At 37.4% G+C, this 14,141-nt stretch overlaps 1 protein-coding gene across 1 annotated transcript; it reads right to left on the bottom strand.

Annotated features, from left to right (window-relative positions):
* Positions 1-6,792: 6,792 nt before the first annotated feature.
* LOC103946078 (protein DOWNY MILDEW RESISTANCE 6-like) lies at positions 6,793-9,040 on the bottom strand. The gene is made up of 3 exons (XM_048569783.1): positions 8,846-9,040; positions 8,468-8,614; positions 6,793-6,861 (listed from the first exon to the last, which is right to left on the bottom strand). Exons 1-3 carry the CDS (start codon positions 9,038-9,040, stop codon positions 6,793-6,795), a joined length of 411 nt encoding a protein of 136 aa, XP_048425740.1.
* Positions 9,041-14,141: the final 5,101 nt, after the last annotated feature.

A 14,141-nucleotide genomic window follows, 5' to 3' on the forward strand; every position in this document is an offset into this window, starting at 1 on the left:
AAGAATAGCAGCATGCAAAATAGTAACATATATTTCATTTTCTTTTCACGCCATTTTTTTAGAAACATATCATATTATGTTATGACATTTTTTTTTCTTCATTGTTGAACATAACACCCCATACTTTGAAAAGCTTATATTTTTTTTGCTACTGAAAATTTTGAAGTTCTCTTCTGTATTTCAATGATCATAAACATGAACATTAAAACAATTAAATAAAATAATTAGCAAGATAGTTAGTGTTCCAACCTTAAGATATTGGTATTGTTTGGAAGCGTTTTTGAAATAATTGAAATTACTTTTTGTGAAAATATTTTTGAAACAAATTCTTAGTAAAAATTCAAGTAAATTTTGGAAAAACACTTTTGAAACCCAAAATCACTTTCACTAAAAAAATGCTTTCAATCATTTTAAAACATTTTTGAACGAATCCCTATATTGGAAAAGTTACTTTCAAAGAATAAAATGACAATGATATTTCAAAATCCAATTATAAGAGCAAAGATGTATTGACCAGATGCATATAACAGCATCATGCAATTCTAAAGCATACTAGTATATGGGACAGTCAAACACGATTTGTGTAAAATAAAATATAAGTAATTACGTACTAAAAAAGTAACTCCCACCCACCAAAGGAAGGTACAAAATGCTTCAAACCACAAGCAAATTTTGGTAAGATTAGGACTTGAAAGATATATCCAACTTTCCAACTTGTGCACTTAGAAACTTGAAAGATAAGGTGGATTTAGTGGCATTTGTCATTCATTAAGGCTTAAAGTTTGTAAGGAACTTGTAATTTAGGTGGTTAAGAGTGTTTATCTTTGCATTGAGATTTTATAGCATATATCTTTGCATTGAGATTTTTTAGCTAAAATAGCTCTTGAGATTAACATAACTCTTCGCTTTGATCCAGACAATGAAAATCGACAAAAGTGATCATTAAGTTTGTCCACCGTAAATTATTTTAGTTTTTGCTGTAAAAAATTTGTCAATATCCTCGTTATGTGGTCACGCGAACGACCACGTGATTACCTTTTTAAGAATATTTTTGTCAAACCAACCTTCTATTTAACGATGATACAGACAGATTTTCATGAAATGATCAAAATGATTTACAATGGACGAACTAAGGGACCACTTCTATAAATTTTCATTGACAGGGGCCAAAGTGAAGAGTTGTGCCAATTTCAAAGACCAATTTCACTAAAAAAAACTTAGATTCTACTGTTGTGATGCACTAAGCATAAGATAATGACATTAGCATTGACGCAAGATCAGAAAAAGTGCTTTAAGGATCCGTATCCGTTACAGAAAATTTGAACACACTTCAGCCTTGAAGAGCTTTGATTTTAGTTGACATAACAAACTTCAGTCCATGAGAATTGAGATTCCAATCCAAAGACTTCACTTCTGTCAACAAATTGGAAACTAAATGACGCTAGACTAAATGGGCGTTGGCTGCTTTAAGGTTGGAGCTTATAACGGTCGAGCGGCGGTACTGTCTGAAGAGTATCTCGTATGTAGGTGCTAATAAAATCTTTATATATAAAAGCTCGGTGGAGTGGAGAACTGTCCTTAACAAGTGCTTTTGCAGGTTCAATATGGCAGGTGCTAGAAGGATGTATGAAGCTTGCGACTGTGGTCCTTGAAACCTTGCTGTCTGTCACAACTCTGGTCAACACTGCTCAGATTCCCGTTACTGATAATCTGTGTTCATAGCAAAAATGCAGGAGATGTTTGTTAAAGAACGGACTATTGATATGTGATTAATAATTAATACATATATATATATATATATATTTGTTGTCAACAAAACGTATCGACATATTATTAATGCACCTTCAAAGGCATTGGTGCACCCTAATTTTTTTAATAAAGAACGAACTTCCTAGTAAGAATAGAGTGTATATATATTGTTAGTGTGTAAATTGTGATATGATGTGGTAGTTGTATTTCTAGCTCATATTGCTAGAATGATTAGCTAAATTGGTTGTATACTTTCTTGTTTAAGTCTCATAGGTCTTAAATAAGTAAGTAGACATGTGTCTTCATCTCATAGGGTGTAAGATGGAAGGCTGGGATTGCATTGATGTTATTTTGAATACTGAGATCAAATTTTCCCGAGAATCGCAACCCATGAAAGTGCAAAGGCTACATGAGACATTCTGAAACAAGAATTTGTTGGTGATAAGCAAGTAAGATTTGTGAAACTTCAAGGTCTTAGACAAGATTTTGAGTATACTCGCATGAATGATAATGAATCTCTCTCTATGTATATTGCTAAATTGTTTGATCTGATTAATCAAATGAGAAGTTATGGTGAAGATCAGAGTAATCAAAGAATTGTGCAGAAATTGTTAATTAGTTTGCCTAAATCCTATGATAGTATTGCAGCTCTGATAGAAAATACTAAGGATTTGGACACCATAGATGCTTAGGATGTGGTTGCCATTTTAAAGGGTTATGAACAAAGACTTGATAGGCATGGTGAAAGTAGTATGGAGAAAGCATTTGCTAGTTTGAACATTGCATCGAAACCAAATAGGTTTAATGGTCAAACAAACAATAGCAAATACCATAAGAATTTCAAGTCAAAAGGAAAACAGTGGAGTAACAAAACTAATTGGAGTAATAAGGTTGGTGTTCCTGTGAAAAATGAAACAAACAACAATGGAGATAAGTGTAAATTCTGTGATAGACTACACTATGGTGAATGTTGGGTCAAGAACAAGGTCAAGTGTCACAAATGCAATAAGATTGGACATATTGCAAGATACTGCAAGACAAACAAGGTTGTGCAACAAGTAAATCTTGCTTATCAGGTGGAAAAAGCTGTTAATTTGTTCTATGCTAATCACTTTGGTGAAGTGGAGAAAATGAGTGATGTGTGGTATATAGATAGTGGATGTAGTAATCATATGACATCCAAGGAATATTTGCTTGTAGACATTGATAGAAATGTGAAAACCAAGGTCCAAGTAAGCACTGGAGTCTTGGTTGAAGTGGCAGGAAAATGGACACTGGTCATTGAGATAATGAAGGGTAGGAGATATATAAAGGAAGTTATGTTTGTACCTCGTCTTGCAGAGAATTTGCTCAGTGTAGGTTAGATGACTAAGCATGGTTACTTTCTTCTGTTTGGAGACTATAGAGTGGATGTGTTTGTTGATAGATCTCTAAGAAGCTCGGTGGTCAGTGTGAAACCGAAAGGAAATATGTGTTTTCCCTTGATTTTCAGTACAAACAAAGAGCTTGCATTGAGAACAAATGTGCAAAAGTGTCCAAATGTGTGGCACAAGAGGTTTGGTCATCTAAATTTCAGGAGTCTTAAGTTATTACAGAGTCAATGAATGGTATTGGGGCTACCTAAAATCCAAGATAGTGATGAAATGTGTCAAGGGTGTGCACTTGGGAAGAATCATAGGGAGTCATTTCCTAAGGAATCAATGTGGAAAGCAAAGGAGCCATTGGAATTAATACACTCATATGTGTGTGGTCCTATGTAAACTCTAAGTCTGAGTGGAAACAAGTACTTCATTACTTTCTTGACTACTCAAGGATGTGCTGGGTCTATTTTTTGACAAACAAATCAGAGGTCTTCCATGTATTTAAGAAATTTAAAGTTATGGTAGAGCTTCAATGTGGATATCTTGTGAAGAAATTGAGAACAAATAGGGGATGAGAGTTCACCTCAAATGAATTTGAGAAGTTCTGTGAAACCTTGGGGTTAGAGAGACAACCCACTGTTGCATATTCTCCACAACAGAATGGAGTTGCAGAAAGGAAAAACAAGAATGTTGTGGAGATGGCTAAGTGCATGATGTATGAGAAAGAACTCCCTTACAATGCATGGTGTGAAGCAATGAACACATCTGTGTATCTGCTAAACAGAAGTCCTACAAAAGCTTTGGGGAATATTACACCTTTTGAGAAGTTCAGTGGAAGAAAACATGGGATTGAACACCCAAAAGTGTTTGGTTCAATGTGTTACTCTCTTATTCCAGGAAATTTGACACACAAATTAGAAGAAACAAGTGTCATAGGTATTTGAATTGGATATGGTGCTTGTGAGAAGGGATATAGAGTGCTTAATCCTGCAACTCAAAAGGTTTTGCTCTCTAGGGATGTAATCTTTGATGAAAATGGTAAATGGGACTGGGAGAAGCATAAAATCAAGGAAGTATGCATCCCACTATCTACAAATAAGTCTCTGGACATGGGTAAAATTGATGAAGTGTCTGAATCTCTGGAACAAGTGATACCTGATGGGTCTCAAGTTCAAATTGAAAGTTCTCCAGCCACTGGTTCTGATGAATCAACTAGCTCATTATCTATACCTCAGTATGATGATACTCCACTGAGGTACAGAAACTTGAGTGAGATTTATGAGAGATGTCACTTATGTATTTTTAACCAAAATGCTTTGATGAAGCTACACATGATAAAGCATGGAAAAAGGCAATGAAGGATGAAATGAGTATGATTGAGAAGAATCAAACATGGGAATTGGTAAGGAGACCATTTGATAAACCTGTGATTGGGGTAAAATGGGTGTATAAAACAAAGTTGAACTTAGATGGCTCGGTTCAAAAGAATAAGGCTAGGCTAGTTGCAAAAGGCTATGCACAAAAGCCTGGGATAAAGTATAATGAAAGCTTTGCACTTGTGGCAAGGTTAGACACCATAAGAACTCTTATTGCACTGGCTACAAAGAAGGATTGGAAACTTTTTGAACTAGATGTGAAATCGACTTTCTTAAATGGTGTATTTGAAGATGTGGTGTATGTAGGTCGGCCATATGGATTCATTGTGCAAGGAGATGAGGATAAGGTGTACAAATTGCACAAAGCCTTATATGGTCTAAAACAGGCACCTAGGGCCTGGTATGGAGAGATTGATTCTTATTTTGCACAGTGTGATTTTAAAAGAAGTACCAGTTAGGCAACATTGTATACCAAGTGTAGAGAAGACTCAGATTTGATCATAGTGTCTGTTTATGTTGATGATATAGTTTATACTGGAAGTTCTCACGAGTTAATGGATGAATTCAAGGCTGATATAATGCATAAGTATGAAATGACAGATTCGGGTTTGTTGCATCATTTTCTGGGAATGAGAGTTATGCAAACTGAAGACAGCATCTTCATATACCAGATGAAGTATGTCTCATCTCTGTTGAAGAAATTTGGACTCCAGGATTGTAAACTTGTGAGCACTCCACTTGTACCAAATGAAAAACTGAGAAATGAAGATGATTGTGGAGCTGCAGATGAAGTTTAATACAAGAAAATTGTGTGAAGCTTGCATATCTCACAGCAACAAGGCCTGATATAATGTATGTTGCATGTTTGTTAGCAAGGTTCATGCACTGTCCTTCTAAAAAGCATCATGGGACAGCAAAGAGGGTACTCAGATATGTTCAAGGAACTCTGGATTTTGGTTTAAAGTACAAGAAAGCAAAGGAGCAATTCCAATAGGCTTCTATGATAGTGATTGAAGTGGTTTAGAAAAAGACATGAAAAGCACATCTGGTTATGCTTTTACATTTGGCAACTGTTTCTTTTCTTGGACCTCTGTGAAACAACAATGTGTTGCTTTGTCCACGGCTGAAGCAGAGTATATTAGTGCATCTGAGGCAACTGCCAAGCCACTTGGCTACGATTTGTGCTAGAAGATTTTGGTGAAATGCAATCTGTTGCAACACCATTGAATTGTGACAATACTTCAACTATTGCTATCACTAAGAATCCCATATTTCATCTAAAAACCAAGCATATAAATATAAGGTATCACTTCATCAAGGAGGCATTGCAACAAGGAGTGATTGACTTGGTTCACTGTCCTACAAAGGTGCAAGTTGATGACATTTTTAAAAAGGCATTAGCAAGAGAGCAATTCACCTATCTTAGAGAACTTCTTGTGGTGAAATCAGTTCACATTTTAAAGGGGTTTGTTAGTGTGTAAATTGTGATATGATGTGGTAGTGTGGTAGTTGTATTTCTAGCTCATATTGCTAGAATGATTAGCTAAATTGGTTGTATACTTTCTTGTTTAAGTCTTATAGATCTTAAGTAAGTAGACATGTGTCTTCATCTCATAGGGTGTAAGATGGAAGGCTGGGATTGCCTTGATGTTATTTTGAATATTGCCAAAAGTATATAATGGTTAGAAAGAGTGATATTCCATCACTCTCTCAAATGAATGAAATGGTGAATGTGTGAAGAATATTCAGAGTCATATTCTCTATTCTCTCTCTCTCTCTCTCTCTCTCTCATCATCTTTCTTCCATTTTTCATACTGTAATTCCTTCCATTCTCAGAGAGGATATGTGTAGTCATAGCTCACAGTGTATAATTTCTTCGAACTCTAACATATATATCATTTTCCTCAAACAAAAGGTATCAACAGGTTATCAAATACATTTTCGACAGAGCATCCGTTTTTAATAATGAACGAACCTGCTGTACAGATTTCTAAGATATATATATATATATATGTGTGTGTGCGCGCGCGCGCGCGCGCGCGCGGGGGTGAAGTACCTGCAACATGTGACCTATATGGACCACAAATGCATTGGGATCAGGCTCAACAGCCAGCCATTGATCATCTTTCAAAACTTGAAGGCCATGAACTTGTTCTTGGAGAAGAATAGTTATGAGATTAATATTACTGTGTTTAGGTAATCCCAAGGTTAAACTTGGGTCTGGACATGGTGGGTAATAATTTGCAGCCATCAACTGCACTCGGCTCAGTTCACCCTAAAAAAATCCAGTTTCGAGTCCTAACCCTTCACAAATTAGATCCAGAAGACACAGCCGCAGCTTCCACACCTCCACCGAATAATGTCCCATCACTTCTCTGAAATTTTAGATCAGAAACAAAAAAGAAAATACATCTTTAACAATTTTGAATTGCAATGGTGACTTAAAATAAATGTCTTGAAGGGTTACGATGAAGTGATCATAGGCTCATAGTAGAAAAATACCGAACCCACATATATAGTTCATGAAAAATACAAACGTGTATTGTTTGTTGGAGTTTTGAGACTCCTAGTATCCCACATCGGGGAACTTTTTAGTTCCCATTGCCATTTATATATGTCTAGTCCTTTGTTCTAATAATTAGAACTTGGACCATTTGGAAATGGATTGAATGTTTGGACCTTATGATTTTGTAAGCCTAATACAATTAATATTAATTTTAATTTCAAATAAAGTTTTTTAATTAACATATTAATTAAGAAACGTTTGATTAAGAGACACAGCTCTTAGAAAGAGTTGTGTTTTCAAATACGCTCAACAGGTAGCGTGTGAAACAACCTATATATTTGCAATCACATTTTCCAAATAGTATCATCATTTTCTTCCTCTTTCTCTTCAGTACAAAATTTCCAAAGAGTAAACACACAAAACAATTCACTAGAATTCTATAATCTAGTGCGGGTTATAGAATTAGGTAGTTGTATTCTGGTCGAGCAGACGTTGTAGATACACAAGCACAAGAGTGAGACGGAAATACTGTTCTAAGGACATAGCTTTTGCATTAGCTTCTACCTGTGGTTAATCTTGTATTTATTCCTGTTATTTCATTCTGTATAGCAAGTATTTATCATTAATAAAGTGTTTCAAATTCTATTATTTCTGTTATTTTTATTTATTTCTAATTTTTTCTTCAACATTGTTCAATAGCTCTTTAAAAGATTCGATGAAGAATTGAGCCATTATATAATATTTTAGTATTATTTGTTTAGTTTTCTTTATTTGTAGTGTTTTTTTTTTCAATATGCTTATAGTACATGTATAAGTATGGAAACAATATATATGTTGGCCTAATTGGATTAATAGTCCCCGTGGTAATAGAGTAGTTGGAAGATAGTCTCTGTGGTAAAAAAAAAACTAGGATTTAAATCCCTGTGGTAAAGTCTGTTAGGATTTATGCACTAAATTAAAAATTCCATCAATTTTTTGTTAATTATTAGCACGTGAGCCACACATGTTAGGCTAAAACGGACTTCTCCATTAATTGTTAACGTGTGGGGCTAGCTCGCGTGCTAATAATTAAAGGAAAGTTGACAGAATTTTCAATTTTAGGCATAAATCCTAACAAACTTTACCGCAAGGGCTTAAATCCTAGTTTTTTTTTACCACATGGGCTATTTTCCAACTACCCTATTACCACGGGGACTATTAATCCAATTAGCCCTATGTATGTATTATTCATGCAAACAATATACGTGTATAGTAGTTTAAGAAAACACGTATCTTCCATATGTCTAATAATTGTATGGAAAACAAAGTATTTTTCAAAAAGTGTTTTGTACGCATATAATACACGAATCAACTAACTCTAGGGAAGTGATTAAAATGCCGATATTTAGCCGGTTTTTCAGGCCAGGAATCGATGTGTTCCTCCAGAGGATGACAAGTCTTAAACTGTCTCTCGAATAATGTTTCTGCTCCTTTACATAGTCGATGCTGGTGTATAGTCTGCAACTTTTCTTAGCATCTTCAGAATAGAGGCTTGCTTTGTCTTCAGAAGGCTGCTCAAAAAACTCCTTGGACACACTCACGACATCATGCATCAAATTGTCTGGCACTCCATGATTAACCAACTGCATTTGCAAATCTAGTTATCGATTTGTAAATCCGCCTTTTAACCACCAAAACAAAAAGAAAGAAGAGGAAGTCATTTTCACACTCTTTTCTCCCGTCTTTTTTTTTGCTCTAGCTGTTGAATTGAATAAATCAAAGAAGAATTAAGGAAAGACATAAACAAGAGAAGCATAGAATGAGAAAACAATAGTGTGAAAATCACTACAAAAAAATAAACGAGTATGGCAAACCTGGAAAAACCCGAATTCTCGGGCAGCTTCTGTGATCTGCTTGATCAGCTGTGGTTTGTCAGTGCCAAGAAAATCAATAACCGGGATGCTCTCAAATAGTGAAACACGTACATTCCCAGGTCTAGTTTCAAGGGGTAATATGTAAGATTCAGGTACATATTGCAAGTCCCTTCCGTTTGAGATGAGTTTCTCCATTTTTTTTTGTTCAAAATAATGAAGTTAATTAAAAATGAAATGGTGTAAAATAGTTTGAAGGAAGACAGATTAAACGTCCATTTCATAAAAGCATATTCTTTTTTCATGCTGTGGTATAGGAGCATGCAGAAACAGACAAGCCATAGTTGAAAATCAGAAGCGGACAAACCAAATGGTAAACTAAGAAGAATATTTAATTAATCGAAAACAGAAAAATATTGACGAGAAGGCTACATAATTGTTGGAAATTCAAATTAAAAGTCATGTGATCTGTCCATGTGATGCTAACCTTTCTTTACAGATTATTTCCAGCAAAATATAATCATCATTGCTCCTTCATTATTCAGCCGAATGGTGATGAAAGACAGCAAGTGTGCTGCCATGTGATGTGCTAGCAGGAAGACAGCAGTGTGCTGCCATGTGCTAGTCGAATATGTGTTATTTGCAGCTGGAAAGACAGCTGCTGTGTGCTAGCCGAATGTAGACAACCTGGAATACATTTGGTCTCTTCATTTTCACGTTCCCATGTGTTAAAGACAGCAGATATGCTGCTGTCTGTGTGCTGTCAATTGATGGTGTAAAGGTGTAGGTTGTGTTGTATTTAAGGAAGCCTCTCGTAAGGCTTTAGTGCATTAATCCCATCTGATTTGTCATTCAATTCTAGAAGTGTATTTGCAATCTGTTTTTAATATCAAAGTGCCTTGTTTGCCAAAGCTTGTAGCTTCCCTCATTTCTCAATTTTTTGTCCAATTTTATTGAGAGTGAAAGTGAGAGGTGTGATAGAGTTTGTAAACTTATCACCCACATATTTTGGTATTGAGTTAGTAAACTTTTCAATGCCAACAACTGGTATCAGAGCCAGAATACCATTCTGGCAGGTGCAGCATTTATGACATCCAACTTAGTGCAGCTCCAAGTTCCCACATTGAAGAAAGAAAATTATGAAAGATGGTGCATCCAATTCAAAGCATTGTTTGGATCACAAGAGCTATGGGAAGTTGTCAGTAATGGGTATGTTGTACCCACTACCGAGCAAGAAGCCACATATTCTGCAGATCAAAGGAACACTCTCAAGGATTTACGAAAGAAGGACCAGAAGGCGTTGTATCTTCTTTATCAAGGATTAGAAGATTCAACGTTCGAGAAGGTTGCAGAAGCAACAACGAGCAAGCAAGTATGGGACACACTCAGTACAATCTACAAAGGAGTAGATCGGGTCAAGAAAGTGAGATTACAGTCACTTCAAGCAGATTTTGAAACTGCTCACATGAATGAAGGAGAGAGCATCTCCGACTATCACTCAAGGCTCATTGTGATAGTAAATCAGATGAGGAGAAATGGCGAGAGACTCGATGAAGTACGAGTTGTGGAGAAGATACTCCGGTCACTCACATCTAAGTTTGAGCATGTGGTGACTGCCATTGAGGAATCCAAGGATTTGGAGGCGATGAGCGCAGAGGAGCTACTAGGATCCCTCATAGTTCACGAGCAACGCATTCAGAAGAATGCAAGCCCCACAACGCTAGAGCAAGCTTTGGAGTCAAAGTTGAATATTGACAAACCAAATAAAGGTCGTGGGCAGTGGAACTCACGTCGTGGGAGTTCATCCAACCGTAGCCGAGGAAGAGGTCGAGGCTATGCACAAAATCTAGGTATGTCTCAGGAGTGGAGATCTACTCGAAGAAATGCGCATATCCAGTGTCACAGTTGCAAGCAGTATGGACATTATGCAAATGAATGTTCATATAAAAATGGTGAGCATGTCAACATGGCAGAATCAAGTGGAAATACTGGTGAAGAACTTACAGTCTTACTAGCACACCATGATATCAGTAGCCAACAAGATGTCTGGTATTTAGACTCTGGTGCAAGCAACCACATGTGTGGAAAGAAAGAGTTTTTTGCCGAACTCAAAGATGGGCCTTATGGATCTGTGAGTCTTGGTGACTCCTCAAAGTTGCCAGTTGAAGGCAAAGGAAAGATCAAAATCATCCAGAAGGATGGTAAAGAAGAATACATCTCCGATACCTACTACATACCAGGTATGAAGAGCAACATTTTGAGCATTGGTCAACTGCTCCAGAAAGGGTATGTTATACATATGGAGGATATGTTTCTCACTCTCAAGAATGCAAGAAGAAAGCTTATTGCACGTGTTCAAATGTCAAAAAACCGAATGTTCCTGTTGAAGTTGAACACAAAGATTGGGAGTTGCAACATCGGTGTAATGGAAGATGGGTCATGGAAATGGCATCTTCGGTATGGCCATCTTCATTTCAATGGTCAAAAGTTGCTGTCAAATGAAAGAATGGTTTGTGGTCTACCCCAGATTGAAGCCACACGCCAAGTATGTGAAGGTTGTGTGCTTGGCAAGCAAGCACGACTATCATTCCCTGTTGGTGATACATGGAGAGCAAGGGCACCACTGCAGTTGGTGCACACAGATATATGTGGTCCATTGGATCCCATGTCTTATGGAGGTAATAGGTATTTTATTACTTTCATTGATGATTTTAATAGGAAGACTTGGGTTTATTTTCTCAAGGAGAAGTCGGCTGCCCTAAAAATCTTCAAGGAGTTCAAGGCACTCATAGAGGCTGAAAGCAACCACAAGCTTGTGGCTATGAGATCAGATAGAGGTGGAGAGTACACCTCCAATGCTTTCCAAGCATACTGCAAGGAGCAAGGAATTAGGCATCAACTGACTGCTGCCTATACACCACAGCAAAATGGGATAGCCGAAAGAAAGAATCGAACCATCCTTGACATGACAAGGTCCATGCTTAAGGAGAAGAATTTGCCAAAAGAATTGTGGGCAGAAGTTGTAGCTTGTTCGATTTATTTGTTGAATCGATGTCCAACAAAGAGTGTCAAGAGGATGACACCACAAGAGGCTTGGAGTGGGTACAAGCCGAATGTTGCACACCTAAGAGTTTTTGGGTGTGTTGCATATGCTCAGGTTCCAGAAGCCAAGAGGAGAAAGCTCGATGATCGAGGTGAAAAGTGTGTGTTTGTGGGATATAGTGAAGAGTCCAAGGCATACAAGCTCTACAACCCACTAACTGGCAAATTAGTGGTTAGTAGAGATGTCATCTTCAGTAAGGAAGAGGCATGGAAGTGGAACAACAAAGAAGTCAGTAAAGAGAAGATCGTTTCCACTGATTTTGAAGAACCAGAAGTTGTACCACCTGTTGAGCAACAACCTGCTCAAACAACCATAACAACTTCATTGCACAGAACTGCAAGGAGTGGTCCGACATCTAGTGAAAAAAGCAGCTCCTCAACTCCAGTAAGGCTAAGAAGTCTCACCGAGATATATGGACAAGAAGAAGAAGAAGAAACCAACTTTTTCTGCTTGTATGCAGACCACGAGCCTCTCTCATTCAATGAAGCTGTGGAAGAAGATCGTTGGAGAATAGCCATGGAGGAAGAAATCCATGCTATCGAGAAGAATGACACTTAGAAGTTGACAAAGCTTCCACCAAATCAGAAGGCTATTGGTGTCAAGTGGGTGTACAAGATCAAACGCACTGCAGATGGGAGTGTAGATCGGTACAAATCAAGGCTTGTAGCAAAGGGCTACAAACAGAAGTATGGAGTGGACTATGATGAAGTCTATGCTCCAGTTGCAAGACTTGACACGGTAAGATTGCTAATCTCTCTTGCCGCTCATCATAAATGGAAAATTTATCAACTAGATGACAAGTCAGCCTTCCTTAATGGAGTTCTTGAGGAAGAAGTGTACGTGGAACAACCGGAAGGCTTCCAAGTACAAGGAGAAGAAGAAAAGGTGTATCGTTTGAAGAAGGCTTTGTATGGCCTCAAGCAAGCACCACGAGCTTGGAACTCAAGGATTGATAACTACCTTCACCAAAATGGATTTCAGAAATGTCCATACGAGCATTCAGTTTACATGAAGAATGGTGCAAAAGGGGAGTTCTTAATTATTTGTCTCTATGTAGATGACTTGTTGTTTACAGGAAATAATGAAGCAATGTTCTGTGAGTTCAAGCAATCCATGTTCAGTGAATTCGAGATGATTGACAATGGATTAATGTCATACTTTCTTGGCATAGAGGTGAAGCAAGAAAGTGACGGTATCTACATCTCTCAACAAAAGTACATGAGAGATATATTGGAGAAATTCAATATGGATAAGTGCAATATTGTCAACACTCCAGTTGCAACTGGATTGAAGCTGTCCAAGGAAGGAGAAGGTGAGTTTGTAAACTCAACCGTGTACAAAAGCTTGGTTGGAAGTCTAAGGTACCTTACAATCACAAGACCTGATATAGTTTATGGTGTTGGACTCATGAGTCGATACATGGAAACACCAAGGGAGTCTCATTGGCTGGCTGCTAAGAGAATTTTGAGGTACATAAAAGGTACTCTAACCTATGGTCTGTTTTATAATTTTGGTGAAAATGCAAAATTATTTGGTTATTCAGATAGTGATTGGGGAGGTGACCAAGATGAAAGGAAAAGCACAACTGGCTATGTGTTTTTTCTAGGATCAACAGCTTTCTCATGGACTTCAAAGAAGCAATCAATTGTTGCTTTGTCATCATGTGAAGCCGAGTATGTTGCTGTAGCCTCAACAGTATGTGAAGCAATTTGGTTAAGAAATCTATTGAAGTCAGTGTGTCATCCACAAGTGGAATCGACTGTGATTCATGTGGATAACATGTCTGCAATCAAGCTTGCAAAGAATCCTGTTCAACATGGAAGGAGCAAGCACATTGATACCAGGTTCCATTTTCTAAGGGACCATGTGAAGCAAAAGACAATTGAGCTTGTCTATTGTCACACGAAGGAACAAGTGGCAGACATCTTCACTAAGCCATTACCAGTTGAATCATTCCGGCTGTTACGTGAAATGCTAGGCATGAAGGCGTTTTAATTTGAGGGGGCATGTTGGAAATTCAAATTAAAAGTCATGTGATCTGTCCATGTGATGCTAACCTTTCTTTACAGATTGTTTCCAGCAAAATATAATCATCATTGCTCCTTCATTATTCAGCCGAATGGTGATGAAAGACAGCAAGTGTGTTGCCATGTGATGTGCTAGCAGGAAGACAGCAGTGTGCTGCCATGTGCTAGT

This window comes from the organism of the source record quoted next, unplaced genomic scaffold, assembly GCF_019419815.1.
Source record: "Pyrus x bretschneideri cultivar Hongxiangsu unplaced genomic scaffold, Pyrus_bretschneideri_v1 Contig50, whole genome shotgun sequence".
NCBI classification, from domain to species: domain Eukaryota; kingdom Viridiplantae; phylum Streptophyta; class Magnoliopsida; order Rosales; family Rosaceae; genus Pyrus; species Pyrus x bretschneideri.

What these genes read in the sequence shown, in the direction of transcription:
- LOC103946078 (XM_048569783.1), bottom strand. Translation starts at nt 9,040, where the DNA reads ATGGAGAAACTCATCTCAAACGGAAGGGACTTGCAATATGTACCTGAA. An exon ending in GAGAATTCGGGTTTTTCCAG is followed by an intron (nt 8,615 to 8,845) that starts GTTTGCCATACT and finishes TTGCAAATGCAG; the next exon opens with TTGGTTAATCATGGAGTGCC. An exon ending in TATACACCAGCATCGACTAT is followed by an intron (nt 6,862 to 8,467) that starts GTAAAGGAGCAG and finishes CTAAAATTTCAG; the next exon opens with AGAAGTGATGGGACATTATT.